The sequence below is a fragment of the Bicyclus anynana genome, chromosome 26 (genome assembly GCF_947172395.1).
Source record: "Bicyclus anynana chromosome 26, ilBicAnyn1.1, whole genome shotgun sequence".
Taxonomy (NCBI): Eukaryota; Metazoa; Arthropoda; class Insecta; order Lepidoptera; family Nymphalidae; genus Bicyclus; species Bicyclus anynana.
In genome coordinates this window covers 622,359-647,471 of record NC_069108.1, presented here as the reverse complement: position 1 = coordinate 647,471, position 25,113 = coordinate 622,359, and the positions used below count along the sequence as shown (strand labels likewise).

The window sequence follows — 25,113 nt, the reverse complement described above, 5'->3', positions numbered from 1 at the left end:
CCGCCTATTATGGATGTGTGGGTACCAGTTACACAGTCTATATTCAGAGTTATAGAAACTTCTCTAATTCCAAAGTATTGTAGATTTTTAACAATAGACTGTGTCTAAAAGCTTTACTAAGATCTCAAAATATAATTTAACAATTTTCTCTACAATTTATCTGTTCAATAATAAAATAGAAACTGTAATATCATATTCTGGTGAGTTTCCATATCTGAGTCAGATCATCAATCTAAAAGATGTTGGTACATGTTTTAAAGATAATGATGGAGATGAAATGCACTCACTTGGCCACGACGCCAACTCGCACGTTGTCGGGAGTGAGGAGTGCGAGCAGCTCGTCGATGAGGTCCGGCCTCCAGTCGGTGAGGAGGTAGTATGCGCTCATGATGTCTTGCATTGGGAACTCCTGGAGAAGAAACAGTTATTAATAGGGATTTATTTTACTGTGCCAGTGTTCAATAAACTTGTGTGTCTCGGCACCCTCGACAGAAGTGATAAACTAATTGCTTTAATTAATTATTTATTGTCAGAGAGGAGTGGAGAATATTTTGAAAACAACAGCATATAAACTTTTAAAGGACATTTGGGCAAAATGGGCATATATTATTTACTAATATAATAAAGCTGAAGAGTTTGTTTGTTTGATTGAACGCGCTAATGTCAGGAACTACTGGTCCAATTTGAATAAAATATTTCTGTGTTAGATAGCCCATTTATCGAGGAAGGCTATAGGCTATATATTATCCCCATATTCCTACGGGAACGGGAACCACGCGGGTAAAACCGCGCGGCTAGTTATTTATAATTTACAATCGGGTTGATAGTATTTTTTACGGATAGGAATCACAAATTGTTGCTTAAAAAACAATTTTCAGAATTTTCGGTACCAGCATCATTATTAAATTAAATAGATATTTTTTTTGCTTCCTTGTCTACAAATTAAACATAGACGATACAGTAAAAGTGTTCAAAACAGCCAACAAATAACTGGAATTGAATTCATATCCGGTGTAAGTTGTCAATTTCAAACACAGGGTTAGTCAGTGAGTACCTGCAGCAGGTGCACGTGCCCCACCACGAGCGCGCGCGGCTCCTGCGCGTCCTTGAAGCGGAACTCCATGGCCATGAGGTCTCGTTGCTCCTCCCACACCCACTTCTTGGCGCCCTCCGCCTTCAGCATCGCTATGTACTGTGAACCGACATCGTGTTGAACTATTAAAAATCTAACATTTAAGTGGTTGAGGCGTCAAACACTACAATAAGGTAGTTGACTAAGATTTTAGCAGACTCAGAAGTGGATTACAAGAATAAGAAAACCAATGCCGACCAAAGGCTAAGATTCACAATATTTGTCAGGACAATTTATTTAACAAATCAAACTGTAACCAAAATAAAACCCTAGAATCGCAAAAAATGACCTTGAGTGGAGCACTTGCTTGTGAACATTGTGTGTAGGGTTAAAGACGTCATTGATAGTTAACCAACACTCCTCTTTTCCACTCAAGTCACTATCCCAAGTAATCCATAAAGAATTACACAACAAGAAATGTGGACGGCTCGAACGGCACAAGCACACTAAAGCCGGCGAGCGCCTGATGTAAGTCGTTCCCGCCAACTGATTGCTACCCCTCTCTAAATCTCTACTCTTTACGAAACTAGTGTTGGCACAAGCCACACGAGATCGAACGACGACATATCCGTCCCTGACTACTATTTTCAATAAAATATTAATTTTGTATAGTACATAACTATTGTCACAATGTTACTTGATACTAAACTTCAAACTAATTATTTACTAATATTTTTGTCAAACGCTCCGTTTGGTGAAGGATTAGTTAACGTGACGTCATGAAACAGTTAAAATATAGACTATAATGGCCGACTGCGTTTTGGCTCGTACTGTCAAATAAATATTTAAAAATTTAAATCTTCATGTAATGACGTCTCAAAAAAATATCACTAGACTGAGGAAGCACTACCACTGCATACCTGGAACACCAGCTCGACGATCTCGTCGGTGTGTTTGACCCCCTCCTCAGTGAGGTCGACCTGCACTCCGAAGAAGCCGAACCCGCGCGCGCCGATGCGTGTGCCGCCCACTAGACTGAAAAAGCACTACCACTTGATATATAGGAAGAATGTTTTGGAGAACCCACTTTCCATAATGATAGAGCTGAAAATTGGCTATAAATTAAGACCTCAGAATACAGAAAACCACCAGAAGGAGTGATAGCGCAAAGAAGTGAAGCCATTTAAACTACACATTTTACGATTACTCACTCTGTGTTTGTCGTGTTGTTTGACGTGCTATACAGGTGACAAATTTAATTAAATTAAGCCGTCTTGTGCTATTCCTTCGTGTAAAAATGCCGTTGGTAGAAAAAAGAAACTGAATAGGATCACATTTCACGTGTAAGTAGCACAAATAAATATTCTTATGTTAAAATAATGACTAATTTTTACGTGAATTTAGTTGTCATAGAAACCGATGACTTCATTTTGTAAGTGTTGCCAATGTAATTGTTTTGATTTTCCCTACTTTTAATTTCAATTCAAGGATTTATTATTTATGTATAATATTAATCAACTAAATAGGTAGGCATAGGTTCCGGCAATTAAGTTGAAATAAAATTGTGGTAATCAGCGCAGATAAAGAAAGTGTAAAATAATCTTAAAGCTTTAAAATTTTACAAATAACAATGGCGTGCTATATTATAATAAGTTCGTTCGTTCTTGTCTGTTTGTGTGTTTGTTTGCACATTTGTTTGTTTTCGTGTGCTTGTTTGGTCTTTTGTTTGTTTGTGTACCTACTTGTTTGCTTGTTTGTTTGAGCAAGAGGATTAAATAAAATATTTTTATCTTCAAAACACATTCTTAAAAGATATTAAACCAATTCAATGGCCTTATTTATACTTGAATTTTAAGAGACATAAAAATTAGAGAAATAAGACGAGATAATAATAACTGTGCACGCGATTGAAATACATATTTATAATAATAATATAATATAATTATATGGAATATATAAAATTATTATTGTAAATATGTATTTCTTTAGTTTGTTAGTTGATAAGTTTTATAATAACCGTCTTATTATATCTATTATTTATTTGTCCTTGTCTTAAATTTTTTAGAGTTCATTTTCTTGCTGACTCTTAGCAATCACTAGAAAACCGGTCCCACTGTTTTTATTATTTACCATACAAGTTAACATTTAATGTGATGAACTGTACACTTATTGTTTTCCTTTTAACATTATAAATTTTTACCACAAAATAGGGAAAAATTTAACAGCCTCATGTACTAGCAACATTACGCGGGTGAGAATTGCGACGAGTGCAGGCTGTTGTGTACAATTTTTGGACACACTGCGCACTATAGAATGACATCTAAACGTGGCTTCTGGTGGTTTTCTGTATTCTGAGATTAAGACACTTAATTGTCCTAATTTATGAGCATTCATGAGGCCAATTTTTAAAGAAATTTTTAAAAATTACTTGTACAGGTGGGTAATAATTCGTATCCCTTTGACATAAAATTCATTGCATTATCTCTGACTAAGTCGATAACTGACAGGCGTTATAATAAGGATTTGACACTAACTTGACATAACTAATCAAAATATGATAGTAAATGATATTTGATATAGACATCTCACTCATAGGTTGACTTTTATATTGACAGCTCGCGTTTGCAAAGACAATTGACAATCTGTGAAATACGCATCAAAAAGGATAAACAAATCATTACGATATGATGTGAAAATAATGAAATCTTAGAAGACTCAAAGTCACTCAGCGGGCGATGCAGCGAGCTATGCTTGGAGTTTCTCTGCGTGATCGAATCAAAAATGAGGAGATCCGCAGACGAACTAAAATCACTGACATAGCTCAGCGGGTCGCGAAGCTGAAGTGATAGTGGGCAGGCTACATAGTTCGATGGACGTTGGGGTCCCAAGGAGCTGGAATGGCGACCCCGCACCGGAAAGCGCAGTTGGTCGACCCCCCACTAGGTGGACCGAGGATATCAAGCGGGTTGCAGGGAGCCGCTGGATGCTGGCGACTCGAGACCGTTGTGCTTGGAGGTCCATGCAAAAGGCCTATGTCCAGCAGTGGACGTCTATCTGCTGATAAGATTTTAAGTACATTTTTCATTTCTGTACCGTTCTGAAAAGTTTTAATAGTGTTTTATTGTTACGAGGGCCTACGTTCCATCTAACAAACTATAAATATACTAAACTATCTATATGTTATTATAAACATTGTCTGTTATTTGCTGATAATAATTCATCAATGTCATGATTACAGTTTTTCGTTTATTAGATACTGATTTGACTAAACCTAAAGATTCTATCTTTAGCTTTATTATTTATTATTTAAACTCAGATTAAACTATTTACATTTTATAATTAATTTAAATATTATAATGATATTAATTTCATAATGTTAGACTAAGCCGTAAAACTGTATAATCAAAAAGTAGTTGTAAGATACAGAAACCATTTTGAATTGTAAAACCGTTTGAGTCATAGTCGGTAATTATTTTGTCGTCTGGTAGCCAACTAGCCAGTCGAGCGCGATCTTTGTTGGTGATAATACACTTTGTTGTATACGAAGATTTTCATTGCTGAATACACATTCCTGACGTTACGCTTCCCGGCTCAGTAATATTAATATTAAAATTGGTAAAAAACTCAGACCAATTATAGAAGGACCTGTATCGCACTCATAGTCACGAACATAATTGTCTGCCATTTTCTGAAGAAAACGAGCTTAGATTTGGTATATATTTTATACTAAACTAGAAGTTTTTGCCCGTTTTTTACACAATTCAATTACACAAAAAGGTATTTTTACGGAGCTCTTTAAGCGACGAACACGATTACAACTATTTAACATCGATACTATAGAGACAGTTTTTATAATCGCATTAGATTGTTGATCATATACTTTGACAGAAAAGTAACGTCTAGCGAGGCAGGTCCTATACACAATAATTGGTCTGAGGTAAAAAAGGACAAATAAATAAATGCAATAGTATACAATATACCTGTTACACCAGCCGCGCGCCTTGAGCGCTGCCAGCAGACTGCCGGGGCCCTCGTGACCGAGCAGGTGGGAGATGTACTGGCCTGGCTACAACAACACCACACTGTACGTCAATACTGCGCAGTTTCTGAGAGTCTCTAACACAGCTGATAGTGCTGCGGTCCTCAATAGAGAGGTTGGGTTCGAATTTCAGCCAGAGTCGGTTAAGAATTATGTATTCAGGATGGAACGAACGCCAATGGTAGATAGATCACCTTATTGTCTAAAACTAATATGATTAATTTCGAAAATTGGTGACCAAGTAATATATTTTTTTCGGAATTTTCAAAATTTTCTATCTTGAATCAGTTTTTTCAATGATGTAGCTGCTGGAATTAAGATTTTGAAGATCTGATTTTTGTTAAATAATACAGATTAAATTACCATACACTGTAATACTTTAGTGAATAATGTTTAATTTGTTTTGTACAAGAAGCTTTGAATGTTATAATTATTTTTCTTTCATTAAGATGTGGGTTATCTTAACGTTTTATCCATATTTTTACAGGCTATTTTTTTCACCCACCCCACCCAGTCACAGGTCACCCAGTTTGGTTTTGGTCAGTGATTTTTGTAAAACTATTCAAATTAGTTTTAGATAACTAGATGATGTATCTACAGTTTAAGTTTTATCCAATATTGTACCATCCTGTATATTTCCTAAATTGACTCAGTTGTGCTCTGGTGGTAACAGAAGCACAAAACAAACAAAAACGCTTGCTTGAAATCAATATGCCAGTGACTTAACCTGTGTCTTAAAATCAGGAAAAAAGTACTGCTATTTTGAGTTTTGTCATTTTTGAAATGAAACAGTAACTTTGTATTTTTCTTTACAAGTTAGCCCTTGACTACAATCTCACCTGATGGTAAGTGATGATGCAATCTAAGATGGAATCGGGCTAACTTGTTAGGAGAAGGATGAAATCCACACCCCTTTCGGTTTCTACACGACGTCGTCGACTTCGGTAGGGTGGTAACTAGCCAAAGCCTCCCATCAGCCATAATTCGCACCTAAAGTTGACTCACCCCGCTCTTGTAGTGTTTCCTGGTGTCGGGAATGGGGAAGTCGATGGAGAGCGAGCGCAGGTCCTTCACGGGCACGCAGTAGGCGCGCTTGCGGCGCAGCGCCGGCGGGAAGGGGTGCTCCGCCCACGCCGGCGCCGCCACGCGCCGGTCCTCCACCGCCGAGAACAGCCGCACCACCATGCTCTCCAGCGAGTCCAGCGACTCTGCGGAGGGACAACTCCTGATGGGTATATCGCAGACATCGATTTGCATTTAACACAACAGCAAGGCTGATGGCACTCCCATGATATGCGGTCGAGGGGGGGGGGGGCGTCGCTAACCCCTAGAAAACCACGTTATTTGTAAATATCATAAGCTATCTATTCTGATGGAAATGGGAACTACGGGGCGTCGGATAGTCAAATTATAAGATACTAGCGGACGTAGAATTTAGCTTTTCAAAAATCCCTCGGGAACCATGGATTTTTTCGTGATAAAAAGCAGCTTATGTGTTAATCCAGGCTATAATATATATCAATACCAAATTTCAGCTAATTCAGATCAGTAGTAGAGGCGTGAAAGAGTAACAAACATTCATATCATCAAAATCAGTTTTCACAAATCTCGGGAAACCATGGATTTTTTCGTGATAAAAAGTAGCCTATGTGTTAATCTAGAGTAAAATCTACTTCCATTCCAAATTTCAGCCAAATCGCTTCAGTAGTAGCGGCGTTATAGAGTAACAAACATCCAAACATCCATACAAACTTTCGCGTTTATAATATTAGTAAGAAGTAGGATGTACGCAGCGTACCTTTCCCCATGACGACGAGGGTCATGATGTTGGCGGAGTACCACTGCTGGTGGAACTTCAGCAACTCCTTCCGCACGTCGATGCCCTTCTCCTTGGGCGTCGTCTCCAGCGTGTCTCGGTTGCCTGACCAACGACCACACATTCATGATCTTCATCAATTTTCAATCTTTGACAAGTCCTCGATTGGGCTGGGACTTTAAGTTACAGGACACAGATCTGTGCAGACTCTGCTCATATAGAAACTCTAATGGATATAAGTCACTTTACTTTGCTGTGAGGAACATAAGACACATTTTAGGTCCAACGAAAAATGGCTATATAGTTAGTCTGTACGCCGTAGAAGTAGGTGCTTGATGATTACCAGCAAAATCTCACTATCTAAAATCTAACTTGCTTAAAGACCTTGGCCTCTCTAGAAGTGCAGCTAGTTCTATATTAGAACGAGTAGTCCAAAGCTACTCTAATGGGATTTTACCAAAGGCGGTAGGGAGAACAACACGAGCAGAGAACGGGGAGTGTTGATCGATCGTCAAGGGGATCCTTAACCCTACATCCTGTAGTCACAAGTTCAGGACTCTGCTCGGAGTTTTTCTCTCTACCACGCGATGGTTTCACCGTGGGGGTGCCCGCACGGTGAATCCATGGAATGCTAATATATTCGTCTCAGTGGGGTGCTCATATAGAAACACCGATGAACATAAGTCAATTTACTTTGCGGTGAGGGAAACAAGACATATTTTAGGTCCAACATTGGACTTTAAGCTTCAGTGGGGCGCTCATATAGAAACACTGATGGATATAAGTCAATTTACTTTGCGGTGAGGGAAACAAGACATATTTTAGGTCCAACATTGGACTTTAAGCTTCAGTGGGGCGCTCATATAGAAACACTGATGGATATAAGTCAATTTACTTTGTTATAAGGCACATTTTAGGTCCAAAACAAGACACATTTTAGGTCCAAGTGACACAGATGGATATAACTCCGTTTCATTTATTGTGAGGAAAACCAAGACAGTTTTTAATGTGAGCTTGAACTCTTAACTTCAGTGGGGCTTTCATACAGATACACTGATGGATATAAGTCAGTTTACTTTGCTGTGAGAAAACAAGACACACTTCAGGTCCAACATTGGACTTTAAACTTCAGTGGGGCGCTCATATAGGAACTCTGATGGATATAAGTCAATTTACTTTGCTGTGAAGAAAACAAGACATATTATAGGTCCAATATTGGACTTTAAGCTTTGCAGCAGTTTGGCTCTCATATAGACACACTCACCTGTGCCGAACTTGTGGAAGGGATGCTGTGGGTCCGCGGTGCTCTTGTTGAGCTGGTCCAGCCGCCACATGTCCGAGGACGCGTTCTTCTCGTGCTCCGAGTTAACGGCGCTCAGCTCACGACCGGTGGCCGACTCCGTGAACAGCGGGGAGATGAAGAACTGCGCGAAGCTGTGGACAGTTTAATACTTAGATATATACTAATAGGGTTAGATATATTCAAGTAAGTCACATCTAACGGCTCTACCTTGATCACTTTTGTACCTGTGCCTTTCTCGATTTCTATCTGAATGTTTTTTTTTTCTTTCGTCCTTTTTAGATCCACCCTACACACAACGTCCACAAGTGCGTGACTTCACTCAAGGTCATTCTCTACCATTCTAGGGTCTTATTTTGGTTACAGTTTGATTTGTTAATTAAGTTGTCCTGACAAGTGTTGTGAATCATAACCTTTGTTCGACATTGGTTTTATTACTTTTGTAGTCACCTCTGATTCTGCTAAAAATATACATGTTTGTAATGTGCTCGCCAAGACCTTTAGATACCAAACAAATGACGATTATCTCTGTTTTTCTTTTGAGGTTAGAATCTGAGGTGTAAATTCAGTAATATATATTTTTTTATAAAACTTAGATAGCCCACCCGGGTTATTATTACGAATCTTTTGACACCTCATACATTTTTTTTTCTTGTATTGAAAATTTTTACTATACATTTTTACCAGCAACTTTATTACTACTAAGAGTAGACACAAGTTTTGTGCAAATTTACAATTCTTAATAAGTGTATAAGTTTTTAAAATGATGACATCAGTCCGATGCATTTTTTTTAAAGGATATTAATATAATATATTAATATCCTTTAAAAAATATTATTAATATTTTATTTAATCTTTCATCTTAATAAAAAATAATTATTGCACTCAAAGCTAGACAAATAAAACATTTTTAATAAAAATTGTATTATGAATAGGTATTCCGTTACAATTTAATCTGTAATATTTAACAAAAATCAGATCCTTAAAATCGTAAATCCCGCAGCTACAGAAAATACGAAAAAAAATATATAACATGGTTACCCTTTTATCAAGATTTTTTTCAAAACTATTCAAATTAGTTTTAGATAATTAAGTGGTGTATCTAAATAGCTACCATTTAAAGTCATATTACTAGAAAAATGTTGAATGTGCAAGCGGAAGGTCATAAGAGGAGAGGAAGGCCAAAGAAGAGATGGTTGGATTGTGTGAAAGAGGACATGTGTGTAAAAGGAGTGGATGATGAGTTGACGAGTAATAGAGACGAATGGAAAAGATTGACATATTTTTCCGATCCCACTTAAGTGGGATAAGGGTAAGGAGATGATGATGATTTAATATCTACCATTTGCGTTTAATTCATTAATTACGGGACAAGACAGTGGACACCCTGTATACATACTCAGTATATTACGAAAACGCGTAAAGGTATCCTTCTGTTTTTAACAACCGCGACCTGCGACCGCGCGAGGTGTTGCCAACCTCAAAAAGCTAAAAAACACTAATTCACCAATAAAAAAACAGTAGAAAGCAGTAGGTAAAGTATAAAAAGGAACATTTCATAATTTTGCTCATTTATTTCAAAATTCAAACAATAAACAATTTTCGAAGTTGCTAGAACTCACATTCGTTGATATATGTATTAATGATCACAATAACAAAAAAAAAAAAAAAAATCAAAATGAAATTATTTTTAGTTTTTGCCTCATCTTCAGAGTTCAGTATTTACATTTTTTCTAAATCATACATATTTTTGTTGAATCCCGACAAGAGAAGATACTTCCATCTAGTGTCATTGCGTTTTATTACGTAGTGGTTATCAAAAAATGGTTGCATAGTACATATAATAGGTGGTGCTGAACTCTAATTGGAAAAACAGTAAAAAATAGGAATGAATTATGAAACAGAAGACATGGACATCAATGTGAAAACAGCAAATCTACTGTTAAAACAGTAGGGTTGGCAACACTGGTCGCGGTCGCCAATAACGGAAAGCTACGTTTACCTTTACGACTAGACTTATCGAGTCTTACCTCTTCCAGACAGGTACCAAATGGGTACCCGCGCCAAAGAACTGTTAGAACTGTAAATTAATGATGTACTGTAACAACAATCGGGAAGGGATACTTATATGTATGGGATAAGAATTCTTGAAGCGCGATATAGAATGATGCAGCCCCATCTGTTGGCAACGTGCGCGTCGAATTGAGAAAAAGAATTTCCTCTTTTTTTCGATGTCGATGCTGTACCAGGTCCTAACATCCCGCCTACCACTGAAGGCCAAGCCGAGGATCATCAGCACCTATGTTCGTTCCCGATTGACGTATGCGGCTCCTGCATGGTACGCGCTGTGCTTCGCATACCAAAAACAGCGACTGCAGATTTCAAAGGTGACTGACTGATCTATCAACACACAGCCCAAACCACTGGACGGATCGGGCTGACATTTGGCGTGCAGGTAGGTGTTATGACGTAGACATCCGATAAGAAAGGATTTTGATCAACCCTACCCTCAAGGGGATAAAATAGGGGATGAAAGTTTGTATGAAACTTTGTCAATTTGATTGATTTGGCTAAAATTTGGAATGGAAAAGAATTTTACTCTGGACTAACACATAGGCACTTTTCATCCTGAAAAAATCGACGGTTCATACATGTCCAGCGCGCTGGCCAGGTGCTGCGGCAACACGTCGAAGTAGTACGTGGTGTGGTCCGACGACGTCGACGCGTTGGACGAGCCGCCGTGCATCAACACGGTCAATCTAAACGGTACATACATGTCCAGCGCGCTGGCCAGGTGCTGCGGCAACACGTCGAAGTAGTACGTGGTGTGGTCCGACGACGTCGACGCGTTGGACGAGCCGCCGTGCATCAACACGGTCAATCTAAACGGTACATACATGTCCAGCGCGCTGGCCAGGTGCTGCGGCAACACGTCGAAGTAGTACGTGGTGTGGTCCGACGACGTCGACGCGTTGGACGAGCCGCCGTGCATCAACACGGTCAATCTAAACGGTACATACATGTCCAGCGCGCTGGCCAGGTGCTGCGGCAACACGTCGAAGTAGTACGTGGTGTGGTCCGACGACGTCGACGCGTTGGACGAGCCGCCGTGCATCAACACGGTCAATCTAAACGGTACATACATGTCCAGCGCGCTGGCCAGGTGCTGCGGCAACACGTCGAAGTAGTACGTGGTGTGGTCCGACGACGTCGACGCGTTGGACGAGCCGCCGTGCATCAACACGGTCAATCTAAACGGTACATACATGTCCAGCGCGCTGGCCAGGTGCTGCGGCAACACGTCGAAGTAGTACGTGGTGTGGTCCGACGACGTCGACGCGTTGGACGAGCCGCCGTGCATCAACACGGTCAATCTAAACGGTACATACATGTCCAGCGCGCTGGCCAGGTGCTGCGGCAACACGTCGAAGTAGTACGTGGTGTGGTCCGACGACGTCGACGCGTTGGACGAGCCGCCGTGCATCAACACGGTCAATCTAAACGGTACATACATGTCCAGCGCGCTGGCCAGGTGCTGCGGCAACACGTCGAAGTAGTACGTGGTGTGGTCCGACGACGTCGACGCGTTGGACGAGCCGCCGTGCATCAACACGGTCAATCTAAACGGTACATACATGTCCAGCGCGCTGGCCAGGTGCTGCGGCAACACGTCGAAGTAGTACGTGGTGTGGTCCGACGACGTCGACGCGTTGGACGAGCCGCCGTGCATCAACACGGTCAATCTAAACGGTACATACATGTCCAGCGCGCTGGCCAGGTGCTGCGGCAACACGTCGAAGTAGTACGTGGTGTGGTCCGACGACGTCGACGCGTTGGACGAGCCGCCGTGCTCGGAGAGGAACTTGTTGTACTCATTCTCCTGCAAATTGACAGTGGAATTCATAAACGCTGTAGGGGCACCCCCAGGGGATCATTCAGCCGCTTTTCACACGTTCGCTGCGGTACGTCAATTGACCATCTTCAAGAGTGTCCACCACATAAAGTTTTAGTATGAGGTCAAAAAACCTCGTAACGCACCAAAGTAACGTGTTAACCTCTATTTGTTTGAGAATTTGACACTCAGCGGGTGAATGATCCCCTGGGGGTGCCTCTACAACGTCTATGAATATCACTGCAAGACACGTCTCTTATTGTGTAGAAATTTTCCAACTATACTTGTATACTAATACTACAGGACCCGGTCAAGTTTTGCTTTGACTTATGTGCACTTCTTCCGTATCCCTACCTTACCCTACCCCTTGAATTCGACTCGACCGATTTTGTGCAAACTTCACATAAACCATCTACTAAATAGTCCGAACAAAGCCTAAACAATTGGTTTGGATAGATGAGCCTGTTCTTGAGTTATAAAATTACAACGAAAAATGGCATTGATTTTATATATATACTAATATTATAAAGAGGAAAGATTTGATTGTTTGTTTGCATTGAATAGGCTTTGGAACTACTGAACCAATTTACAAAATTGTTTCACTATTGTGAAGCTACAATAGCCCTGATTAGAATTCACACTAAATTAACACATTTCGTCAATATATTTTTATTGCCATATCTTTTAAATATGGCCAATATTTCCATTTCCCGCCAACTAGTCGACTGTATTAGGAGTGGGTACGACAATACACCAACGGGGCGGGCATTGAACTACCATCCTTCGGTGATGAGTCTGACCGCTCTTACCGTTGAGCTATTGAGGCTCTAAAATATGACAATATATAATGTCCATTCCCTAGGAAAACTGACAGTTTAGGTAAAAAGAAACGCATAGAAACACTTTAACTTTCGCACAAATACGAAAAGCAATGATAATGTTGATATTTAATAATGACATAACATCTTAATCATTGATTGACTTAGATATTGACAGCACGCATTTACAAAGACAACTGCCAAACAATCACAATTAGTAAAGAGTATATAAATCACTACATTATGCATTTACAAAGCTGGATCAGTGTAAAAATAATGCAATCATCTTATTTTCCCTGTTGGCGGATAATATATCGGCTAAGATTCTAATGGAGTAATCTAGTGAAATATACAAGATTTTTAATACATTATTCATTTCTGTATCTTTCTGAAAAGTGGGCCCAATTTCAGACATCTTCTTTATCACGTTCATTGCCACACCACGCGACGTCGCGTGAAGCGGCATTTTACGCTGTTACCAGTAAAGCGAAATCGCGTGGTGGTGGTGGTGGTAATAGAAAATCAGCCAATTATGTAATTCCAACGCTTAGCAATGAACCGTTGAATAGTATGTTAAAACATACTACACAACTGTTGTAGCAATCAAAGTTTAATCACTTTCGGTTCACTGGGATCTATATTAAATAGTTTAATACTTCTTTTATAAAATACAAATAAATATACATGCCTCTGGATATTTTTCTGTTCCCAGAAATAGCATGTGCTCACAAAAATGCGCCAATCCGGGCAGCTCGTCCGGGTCGCTGAGGTAACCTGAAAATATACATTTTTAATTTAAAAAAAAACCGGAAATGAGCGAATCGGATCCGCGCAGGAAGGGTTTTTATTGTTCCGTAGTCCACGAGAAAAAACGTACAAAAAGGAGAGCAGGATACATAATGAAATTACATGAAAAAGTATAACAGCTAAGTAGCAATTGCTATTTAAACAGGAATTATAGTCAATCAACTTAAAAAATTGGTCAATAGTAATTGGTCTGTTTTCTAAGCCCACCAACATTGGAACAGGATAGTGGATCTTCATAGCATCTCCTTTAAGGTGGAAAGCCTGGCCCAGTAGTGGGGCTGATATAAATATGCCGACAATAAACTGTGTCCCAGTTTTAATCAAGTCTATCCACATCTTGTAAGAATCTTAAGACAAAATATATGTGCAGTCAGGTGAAAGGATATAACATACCAACGTTAACATCCAACGCTGCCGCTGACTTGTCTGTCGTAGGATCGCTGACCAGCAGCACTTTCAAATTGTTCGCTAACTGCAGGCCTCTGAAACACAACACGCGTTCTATAAACAAATTTCATCTCAGCAAATAGTATTGTGTGGGTACATGCATATTTAAAGATATATTCAAGCTTAAAGATTTTTTATTACAATGTATACTAAACGGCAGATAACAAAGTGTGTGATTTAGACCACTCAACTGAAGTAAAATTTCTTTGAAAAATAAATGAAAGCGAAACTTATTCATTATAAATTATTTTTAACAAAAAATTGAAAAAACTTCAAAATCACAAAAATAAACGTATATGCCAAGTCAGTGACTTTCTGAAAGAACCACGGAGAAGAACTGTCTTTAAATCCTAAAAGTTTATGATTGAATTGACCTTCACAGTGATCAGAAGATAGCACATGCAATGTTATTTTTCGCTTTTTAGTTTATTTTTGTGATTTTGAAGTTAAACTATTTTTGTTAAAAAGATTTAATTTTTCTGTTTTTAGTGTGTCCTAGCATTTATTTTTAATAAAAAATAAATGGGACCAATCTCGAAGTATACTCTTTGAAACAAAAAGGATTTTTAAAATTGGTTAAGGCATGACGAAGTTCTGCGGTAACAAACAAAAAAAAAAGCGTCATATTGATAACCACCTCCTTTTTTTTGAAGTCGGTTAAAAATGAAGATCCTACTTGTGAGATTGTGCTACTAACATGCCACTGGCTTAGTAGTCTATTCTCGTAAGTGAGAGTTTACTTCACTAGCTTCTGTTAGTTAGTTCACACGGACTTGAGACTATAGAGAGTAATCCAGAGTAATCACAGTCCGCATGGGGCACACGGATTGACATCCACTGTTACCTTCAGGCTGAACGAGCAAAGAGGAATAGCCTCGTAGCCCGGAATGGGGATGATGACTAGGTTTGACTATATTGATTTTTATGATACACTCGGGTAAATAAGGTCAATGTTAACTAATTTATACATAAAAAGCAAAGATTGTCTGGATATTTGCAAAATAAATAAGATTATAAAATTTCAAAATCTATTAATTTTCTTTTATCGTAATTAGATGAAAATTCATACAGTTTTAGCTTCCTTACATTAAATGTGACATTTTTCAATAAATGAACTATAAACATAAACGCACAAATAACAAAGATACTAGTAATTTTGTTTGAACGCCCATACAAAACTAACGATCAGCGAGCCATCGACGTCACTAAATCGTGCCATTTTGTATGGATCGTTTTTTAGGAATCCGCTTTGCTATTAGTATACTCTTAATTTATATACAATTTAAAAAACTGTCATCATCCCTATTGCATCTAGAAGGAGATGACCTGCCTGGTGTAGTTCACAATTATGCAGGTAAAGGACAGATTCAGTACTAGACTTACTTGTGTTGTAGTGTAGTTATTAGTAGTGCTACAGATGGCGGTATATCATTTTGATTACAGTTTTCGTAACGCATCTACCACCTTACGTCACAAGGGAAGGCGTTAAAAAGTTAAAAAAAATATATATAGTAACTAGCGGACGCCCGCGACTACGTTCGCGTGGAATTTAGTTTTTCACAAATCCCTCGGGAACCATGGATTTTTCCCGGAATAAAAAGTAGCCTATGTGTTAATCCAGGCTATAATATATCTTAATGCCAAATTTCAGCTAATTCGGTTCAGTAGTCGAAGCGTGAAAGAGTAACAAACATTCATATCATCAAAATCATCAGTTTTCGCAAATCTCGAGAATCCATGGATTTTTTCGGGATAAAAAGTAGCCTGTGTCAATCCAGAGTAAAATATATTTCCATTCCAAATATCAACCAAATCGCTTCAGTAGTAGCGACGTTATAGAGTAACAAACATCCAAACATCCATACAAACTTTCGCGTTTATAATATTAGTTTAGTAGTTAGTACTGTTTGGTACCCTAGAGACAACAAAAGGAAACGCGGCAGGCCATTAAGAAGATGGGAAGATGATTTGAAGATGACAGCAGGAACACTTTGGAAAAGGAAATCGCAAGGCATGGAAGATCTTGGGGGAGGCCTATGCCGAAAGGCAAGACGATTTACCGGTGTCGTAATTTTTTTATATTGTATAGTTTTTTATACTAAGGTAAATTGTTAATAAAGGCTATTATCATTATTATTATTATTATTATTATGTTACCTGTACTCCCTTCTATCTTCCTGGCTCTTCACAATATCATCGTACTTCTTCACCACATCAGCGGGACTGTCGGCTCCGGAGCCCGCGCGCGCCTCCGCAGGGCTCTGCCCCCGGCTGGGCGAGCGTGGCACACACTGCGGCACCGTCATACCGGAGTACTGCCGTTTGTGGAGGTAGAACAAGCTGTAAAAATTAATATCCTCAATAGCTCAACAGTTACGTAAATACGGTTAGGTCACTTGCCTTTGACGGCTGGCTCAGTGGGTAGTGACCCTGCTTTCTGCATACATGGCTGTGGGTTCGAATTACGTTAACTGGAAAATATTTGTGTTATGAACATGTACCCATAATACAACCTGTATGCTTACTTTGGGGCTAAATAGTGGTGTGTAGATTATTTATGTATATTAATTTAAGTATTAATTAGCTTTTTATCAACTAAGAATTTGGTAAAAATTCTATCTAGAGTGGTGAAATTCATGTTACCCATGTCCAGAAGAGCTTTTGAGGCTGTCAGACCCACTTATTATTATTAAAATCTGATAGTGATTCTCAAGAGTTTAAGATTATCATTAACAGCCTCTGAGCAATTGGACCTTTGGACTTGTATTGCACTCAAATTTACCGACAAAATTGTCTATAGTTTTTTCGAGGGGGACGAGGTAAACTTACACATCGAAAATATTCAACAATAGCGGACGCCCGCGACTTCGTCCGCGTAAAAATTGATGTAAACTTCTCTACCTCTACCTTACCCTGCTCGTAAACCTACCCAACCCTACCCTACCCCTACCTTACCCCTACCCTACCCCTACCCTACCTCTACCCTACCCCTACCCTACCCTACCCTACCTCTACCCTACACCTACCCTACCCCTACCCTACCCGTACCCTACCCTAACTCTACCTTACGTTGAAATTTTTCCTGAATTTTCTTTGCTATAAACATCCGTACCCTACCCTACCCTACCCTACACTTTCCCTAAATTACCCCTACCCTACCTCTATCCTATCCCTACCCTCAGCAAAATTGGTCCAGCCTTTTGTGCGTGGTGCAATGACCAAAACACTATAAGTTCCCAAGCGACTTCTATGCTAATACTATAAAGAGGTAAAGTTTGTGTGGTTGTCGGGGGTAATCTCTGGATCTACTGGACCGATTTGGAAAATTCTTTTACCAATAGAAAGCTACATTATTTGCGAGTGTCATAGGCTATGTTTGGTCCTCATATTCATACGGGAACGGGAACCACGTAATTGAATCCGAGGGGCGTCATACAGCGGCATTTCTGCAACTTTCAGAAATTTTGTATTATCTCCGAAACTATATAACTAATTAACATACTGTAAAGGGCAAATCTTATCTCTATAATATCCTTGTGATTATTAAATAATTAATTTTGATAAGGATTTAAGTTAAGTTGTGTAAATAATGACGTAAACCTTAGTTTAAAATTTAAATAATTTAATAAAGTACTAAAGGTACTATATCTGCTAAAATATAAAAGATAGATATATAGTGTCGCGGACTTTTTTGTAGAACTTTTAAAGGTTCAAAAAGCCTCCATACATTTATTTCAGTTATACGCAATGGTTGAGGCAGCGCATGCGAATAAGTAAGTTTTTCAGTCTGACCTGTAAGAGAAAACCCGCGATATCTCAGTAGTTATATACGATAGAAATATAAAATATAGCCTATAGCACTCCCCGATAACGTAGCATTCGACTGGTGAAAGAATTTTTAAAATTGGTCCAATAGTTCCGAAGATTACCCCATTTCAAAAAATTGTTACAAACTTACAAACTTTACCTCTTTATAATATTAGTATAGATTAATAAATATATCCTGTGTCCTTACTCTACACACTACTATAATTTAAATCTGCAGCTTTGTTTGTATAAACACGTCAGATCGTGATCATACACTTTTGCTACAGCAAGTCTAGTAAGTCAGGTCCTATGGTAATCCGATTCGGTCCGATCGGATCCGGTGGTCCGATTACCATAGGACCTAAGCCCACCCACATTGGAGCAGGGTGGTGGATCTTCATAGCATCTCCTTTAAGGTGGAAAGCCTGGTCCAGTAGTGTGGCTCATATAAATATGCTGACAATGAACTGTTTCCCAGTTTTAATCAAGTTTAACCACATCTTGTAAGAACCTCGAGACAAAATATACGTGCTGATTCAGATTATAATCTATCTCTTTAACAAGTTACATCCAGATCTATTTAGCCATTGAACTTTGACTTGGTCTATCTGGTTACATCCATCCAAAATTGCGCCAATTCAGTCAGATTTTCATATGGATTATTAAAAGGTATTGGTTTTTTATAACGTAAGAACTTCAAAACTCGAATTGTGTTCAGCTAGATGCTGGTTCCAGTCAAAAACACAACAAAATTTAAATACAAAATTAATCAATAAAATAAACAGTTCTAACCTTTTGCCACTGGCTCTACAAGGAGAGGGCGGTGAGAAACTGTGGAACCCGAGCAGTAGTAGTCTTCTGGATGCCAGCTTGGATATTTACACTTAATAACTTATTAAATAATTCCTATCGTAAATTATTTGCATAAAAAAACCGATGACGAAATTCATTTGGCAAATTGTTGTGCAGTAAATTTGACAGTTAACACTTAACAGTGACATTGACAATTTGAAGTTTGAATTGAACAGATTAAATAAATACCTAACTATATTTTTTTTAAATGTCGTTTTTCGTTAAAGTTTGGAAATATTTTTGAGTTTGAAGTCGGTTGAATTTTTTTCATCAAATATTTCTTTTATTATGAGTGGGTTCATGTTCATGAAATGTGTAGTGTAATGTATTACGAATTGTAAACGAAGTATATAAAAATAAATATTCGCGTGTTGGTGGCTTAATAACTATCCATTTGCGATCAATGTTTAGGCCTACAAATAGTTCGGACTACTTTAGTATTTTAGTCGAGTACGAACAATTTTTGGGCGGTAAATCCAAAAATTGATCATACTTGCCTAAAATACTTAAGTAGTCTGTACGGCCTATTAGGCTCACGCAATGTTATCCACACTTCATAAACACAGCACACTATAATAATACTGAAGTATTGTTAAAATGAAACACGCAATTTTATTATTAATTTTCATTTATTTTGGCAATTAACAATGAACACCTGTTGGATTAAAAAAAACATATATCAATTAAGCTAATCAGTCTACATTTTTTTTATAAATGCTAATTTATGTATCACTTAGGGTTAGGAACAAACTAGTAGATTTAGTCAATTTCTTCTATCGTCGGTCCCGAATAGGACTGTTGCTGTTGGTGACCTGGGAAACCGGCTCCCGATTGCTGCTGAAATCCTGGAAAACCGGCTCCTGATTGCTGCTGATATCCTGGAAAACCGGCTCCCGATTGCTGCTGATATCCTGGAAAACCGGCTCCCGATTGCTGCTGATATCCTGGAAAACCGGATCCCGATTGCTGCTGAAATCCTGGAAAACCGGCTCCTGATTGCTGCTGATATCCTGGAAAACCGGCTCCCGATTGCTGCTGATATCCTGGAAAACCGGGTTCAGATTGCTGTTGGTGTCGTTGACCCTGCTGCGCGCCAGGGTATCCATTAGCAGCTCCATGCATCTTGCTCATGAGCGGCGAGCATACACGCTGGAGTTCCTTGAGCTTATGCTCGTATTCCTCCTTTTCAGCCAGGGAGTTGGAATCCAGCCATTTAAGCGCGTCATCGCACTCGCTTCTCGCTTGCTGCTTATCTTGCTCGCTCAGTTTGTCTCCAGCATCGTCCACGGCTTGCTTCACACCGAAGATGTAAGTCTCAAGATGGTTTCGCGCTGTCACCCGCTCTCTTTGTTTGTCGTCTTCCTGTTTGTAGCGCTCTGCTTCCGCTAACATGCGGTCTATCTCCTCTCTGGTCAATCTTCCTTTATCGTTCTTTATGACGATGTTCTTGCTGCGTCCAGTGCTGTTCTCTTTGGCAGAGACGTTGAGAATTCCATTCGCATCCAGGTTAAAGGTCACGTCGATTTTTGGCACGCCACGTGGAGCTGGGGGGATGCCGGTCAAGTCAAACTTTCCGAGAAGATTGTTGTCTTTGGTCATCGCTCGTTCTCCTTCGTACACTTGGATGGTGACAGCGGGCTGGTTGTCAGAGTACGTGGTGAATGTTTGGCTCTGTTTGCAGGGGATCTTCGCGTTTCTTTCGACGATTTTGGTCATAACCCCTCCCGCGGTTTCTATACCTAGTGACAGAGGTGCTACATCGACTAGAAGAACATCCTGGATCTTGCTGTGCTGTTCTCCACTGAGGATAGCAGCTTGAACTGCAGCACCATACGCAACTGCCTCATCAGGGTTGATGGAAAGGTTTAACTTCTTTCCGCAGAAGAAGTTCTTCAACATGCTTTGGATTTTGGGGATGCGCGTCGATCCACCAACCAAGACGACGTCGTGGATTGAAGATTTGTCCAGTTTGGCGTCTTTCAATGCCTTCTCAACCGGCTCTAGCGTCCCACGGAACAAGTCCGAGTTTAGCTCCTCGAATCGAGCGCGGGATATCTTCGTGTAGAAGTCAATGCCTTCGTGCAACGCGTCGATTTCTACTGTTGCTTCGGTACTCGAGGACAAAGTACGCTTAGCTCGTTCAGCTGCCGTGCGCAGACGACGCAACGCTCTGGGACTCCCGGTGATATCCTTTCTGTGCTTCCTTTTGAATTCCTCAGCGAAATGATTCACGAGGCGATTGTCAAAGTCTTCGCCGCCCAAATGCGTGTCTCCGGCTGTGGACTTCACTTCAAAGAGTGAGCCTTCAGCAATGCTGAGGACTGATACGTCGAAAGTACCTCCTCCGAGGTCGAAAATGAGGACATTGCGTTCGTCTGTCAAGTTTTTGTCCAATCCGTAAGCTAATGCAGCAGCAGTGGGTTCATTGATGATGCGTAGAACGTTCAGCTTAGCAATGGCGCCCGCGTCTTTAGTCGCTTGACGTTGAGAATCATTGAAGTAAGCTGGCACAGTAATAACAGCGTCCTTTACCGTCGTACCCAAATATGCTTCAGCTGTCTCCTTCATTTTAGTTAACACCATGCTGCTGATTTCTTCAGGAGCGAACTTTTTCACTTCCCCCTTGAACTCGACCTGAATTTTCGGCTTGCCATAATCGTTAACGACTTTAAAAGGCCAGTGTTTCATGTCTTGCTGGATTTTGGGGTCGTCGTACTTTCGTCCGATCAGCCGTTTAGCGTCGAAGACCGTGTTGTTGGGGTTCAGAGCGGCTTGGTTCTTCGCCGCGTCGCCGATGAGTCGTTCCGTGTCCGTGAAGGCGACGTAGGATGGTGTAGTCCTGTTGCCCTGCTCGTTCGCGATGATGTCCACGTTCCCATGCTGCCATACTCCCACACACGAGTACGTAGTTCCCAAATCTATTCCGATAGCTGGCATTCTTCGAATAATACTTTTATTTATACACACGTAGTAACACTTCACTTCGTTAGGTGTTTCCACCGAATTCGCGTCTTATCTTCGCTTCGTACTTTCAAATAATGAATGCTTTGCCGCGCTCCCGGGGCCTTTATATAGTTGGGGTCGGCCGACGAATCTCGTTCGGGAAGCTTCTCGAAACAGCTATAAACGACCAATAACGTTCTAGATTCAGGTGGGTAATTCTAGAGTCGTAATAATCCGGCCAATGAACGCTTTTGTTTGAAAAAACGAGAAAGCAAATACAGTAATCGCGTTTGATAGACAGAGATAGCTTATAAAATAGTAAGCAATGAGAACGTCTAAGGGCGGGCTGTGGGGCGGTCTTTCTAGTGTTGCTATATCATGAAAAAATCCACTAAATATTGGAAATTTTATTAAAATATTTTTATATATTTGGATAACATGTGAATTCTATGTTTGAAGTAACGAAATGGAAAAACACTGCAGGTGACAACGATGTTTACACAAAGTTTCATTTCAACGTTTTACATTGAAACGTAAAGTTTTTTTTCTATACTTGAAAAGACAGTCAAACAAAAATACAGTCAAATCAAATAAAAATATATTATAATCCTTTTTTTCCTAATAAATGTAAGTAGTTACATTTTTGGCGTTATTTATTTATGTAACGAATGTGTTTCTCAGTAAAACACGTTTAAGGATATAGTGCATTTGAGCAATATTAAACCACTTTATTATTCTTTTGGACATGTTTAAGGATTTATTAGTGAGTAAAGGATACAGTTAAAAATTATAAAAAATATTCTTCTGTGTGTTTCATAGTCGTCTAAACATAGATACATATTTTATTTTGTGCTTCGTATCAATAAATAACGTCAGGCACTGACTTATTTTTTGATAGATATATTATATACGATATCATAGTATATATTTTAAAAAGTAAAATACACGAACAGATTTTTTACAGCAGCGTTACTAACTCATACTCATCATCGGAAAATGTGTGGAGCTTCTTTTTTTGTCCTGGTATCCCAGGCGATATGTTTTTTTTGTTTTTAAGGCTATGCATTCTAGTTTTTTATTAGACTAAGCCACAGATTAATATGATAATTGATAGACATAACTTAAATAGCTAAGTATCCAGGGCCGAAAACAGAGTTTATTAAATTCGCTCGCCGGCTGATTTTGATTGTTTTGTATATAGTGATCTGTGTTTTGTATATTTGACTTTTGATGTTTTCAAATTTCAATTTAATTTTCAAGTAGTTTTAAATTTTGTTTTGTTGTGATTAAATTCGTGATTTTGTAGGCATTTATAGGGGTTTATGTAGTGAATTATTTATTTGTGGTTAGGCATTAACTTGCGAGCATAATGGAAGAATGGGAGGCAGTAATAAAAAGTTGTCAAAATGCTACAGCAAGTGATACGAAACTTTTCGCTCAAGTGTTAAAAAGCACGGAAATTGTACTTGCAGAGGATTTAGCGCCTTTCGAGACCGGTAAACTGTTATCTGATCTAGACCCCATGTTTTAATTACTATCGTACTCAAATCATACATAATTCTCCCTCTAAATTGCAGTTTACATTTTGATGTTTATCATTGTATCAATGAGTTTTTGACTGATCATACAATAACATAGATCAAAATGAATGCTATACATCATCACCATTATGCTAGACTTTTGCTAAATATCATGGTTTTGAGTCGCCTGCATCTGCTCCCTGTAATCACCTATTTCATGTCATCTGTCCACCCAATGGTCCCAACACTACCCTTTCTGCTCGGCTTCCAGAACCTCAACATTCTTTGGAACCGCTTCCATCTTCGATTGCATTATCACTTAAAAAAACAAAAGTTGCACTAGGTGTCCACTAGTTCTGTACATTGCTTTGGGATTGTAAACAAATTTTGGTATAGTATACATTGTTTTTATTCTTTACAAGCTAGCTCTTAACCATCTCACTTGGTGGTGTCTGATGATGCAATCTAAGATGGAAGCTTATGGAATATTTATAATTCTCTATGTTTGGTTTTCAGAAAGGGTAGTGTCAACTCTACTAAATGATCCCGTGCAGTTGTTGTGTGTAGTAGCCGCCAGACGTACAGACAACGACTGGGCCGCCACTGTGCGAGACTCACTGAAGCTGCTAGCTTCTACTGTCACCAAACACCGGCTCAGTGAGAAGTACTACGATGATATTGTGGAGGTACCTTAGATTTAAAGATGGATTATTTTCCTCTAATCTTCTCACAGAAAAAGGGTGGTCTAACATGTCTCACACATCATACCATTTTTAGCAGACTCTGAAGTGGATAACTAGAATAAAGGCTATGATTCACAACATTTGTCAAGACAACTTAATTAACAAATCAAACTGTAACCAAAATAAGACTTTAGAATGGCAGAGAATGACCTTGAGTGGAGTCACAGACTTGTGAATGTTGTGTGTAGGGTTAAAGGATCCTTTGAATGTTAACAAACACTCCCCTTTTCCACTCACGTCACTCTCCCCGCCTATCCCAAGTAAAGAATTACACAGCAAGAAATGTAGACAGCTCAAATGCCACAAGTACACTGAAGACAAAGTGTGAATTCTGCCAATCCGCATTGGGCCAGTGGTGGACTATTGACTTAACCCCTCTCATTCTGAGAAGAGACTCCAGCTCAGCAGTGAGCCGAATATGGGTTGATAATAATGATGATGATGACCTCTGAAATACTGCGAGTGTATTGCTTGCTGCTTACCAACTGCACCAGAGGGGTGTTAAGACTGCTGGTTATGTGGTGCTAAGGTTTTTTGTCAAGTTTCTTTGGTGTGTCAATGCTTCTTTTCCCTCCTATCAGTAGGGTGGCTCAGCCCTGTATTGGGTTGAAAAATAGGTTGACAATGATGACTATTTGTCTGTGTGAGCTCTTGCATTGGTCTGTGGCAGCTGTGCCTGCTGCACTACTCCCCGCTGGCGCAGCAAGCAGCGTTGGGCTGCCTGGCGGCGGTGGCGCGGCGCTCGGCGGCGGGCGCGCGCGGCCTGCGGCGGCACGTCGCCTCACTCGAGGAGACCGCCACGTGCAAGGCGCCATTGGCTACTCTGATAGGTAACGAGTATGTATACAGGGTGTCTGTGGCAGCTGCGCCTGCTGCACTACTGCCCGCTGGCGCAGCAAGCAGCGTTGGGCTGCCTGGCGGCGGTGGCGCGGCGCTCGGCGGCGGGCGCGCGCGGCCTGCGGCGGCACGTCGCCTCACTCGAGGAGACCGCCACGTGCAAGGCGCCATTGGCTACTCTGATAGGTAACGAGTATGTATACAGGGTGTCTGTGGCAGC

General features: G+C 39.9%; 3 protein-coding genes across 4 annotated transcripts in view; 1 reads left to right on the top strand and 2 right to left on the bottom strand.

Moving 5' to 3' along the window:
* LOC112045690 (insulin-degrading enzyme) overlaps positions 1–18,986 on the bottom strand; it is a 33,817-nt gene extending 14,831 nt beyond the window's left edge. The window contains exons 1-12 of one of the 2 annotated variants that reach the window (XM_024081973.2): positions 18,791–18,986; positions 16,349–16,531; positions 14,138–14,226; positions 13,626–13,711; positions 10,879–12,107; positions 8,192–8,361; positions 6,910–7,032; positions 6,117–6,319; positions 5,053–5,138; positions 1,993–2,107; positions 1,055–1,192; positions 288–409 (exon numbers count right to left, since the gene is read on the bottom strand). In XM_024081973.2, the coding sequence (XP_023937741.2) occupies positions 288–409; positions 1,055–1,192; positions 1,993–2,107; positions 5,053–5,138; positions 6,117–6,319; positions 6,910–7,032; positions 8,192–8,361; positions 10,879–12,107; positions 13,626–13,711; positions 14,138–14,226; positions 16,349–16,497 (2,510 nt within the window). In that variant the 5' untranslated portion in view covers positions 16,498–16,531; positions 18,791–18,986. The remainder of the gene's footprint in view (positions 1–287; positions 410–1,054; positions 1,193–1,992; positions 2,108–5,052; positions 5,139–6,116; positions 6,320–6,909; positions 7,033–8,191; positions 8,362–10,878; positions 12,108–13,625; positions 13,712–14,137; positions 14,227–16,348; positions 16,532–18,790) is intronic. The other variant, XM_052889561.1, reaches the window with a different exon arrangement.
* A 480-nt stretch (positions 18,987–19,466) lies between these two features.
* On the bottom strand, positions 19,467–21,897 carry LOC112045715 (heat shock protein 68-like). Its single transcript, XM_024082004.2, has one exon. The coding sequence runs from the start codon at positions 21,785–21,787 to the stop codon at positions 19,610–19,612; it is 2,178 nt and encodes a 725-aa protein (XP_023937772.1). The 5' UTR covers positions 21,788–21,897; the 3' UTR covers positions 19,467–19,609.
* Positions 21,898–22,829: 932 nt separating this feature from the next.
* Positions 22,830–25,104, top strand: LOC128199512 (uncharacterized). Its single transcript, XM_052889458.1, has 3 exons — positions 22,830–23,289; positions 23,830–23,999; positions 24,727–25,104. The coding sequence occupies exons 1-3, from the start codon at positions 23,163–23,165 to the stop codon at positions 25,081–25,083; spliced, it is 654 nt and encodes a 217-aa protein (XP_052745418.1). The 5' UTR covers positions 22,830–23,162; the 3' UTR covers positions 25,084–25,104.
* Positions 25,105–25,113: the final 9 nt, after the last annotated feature.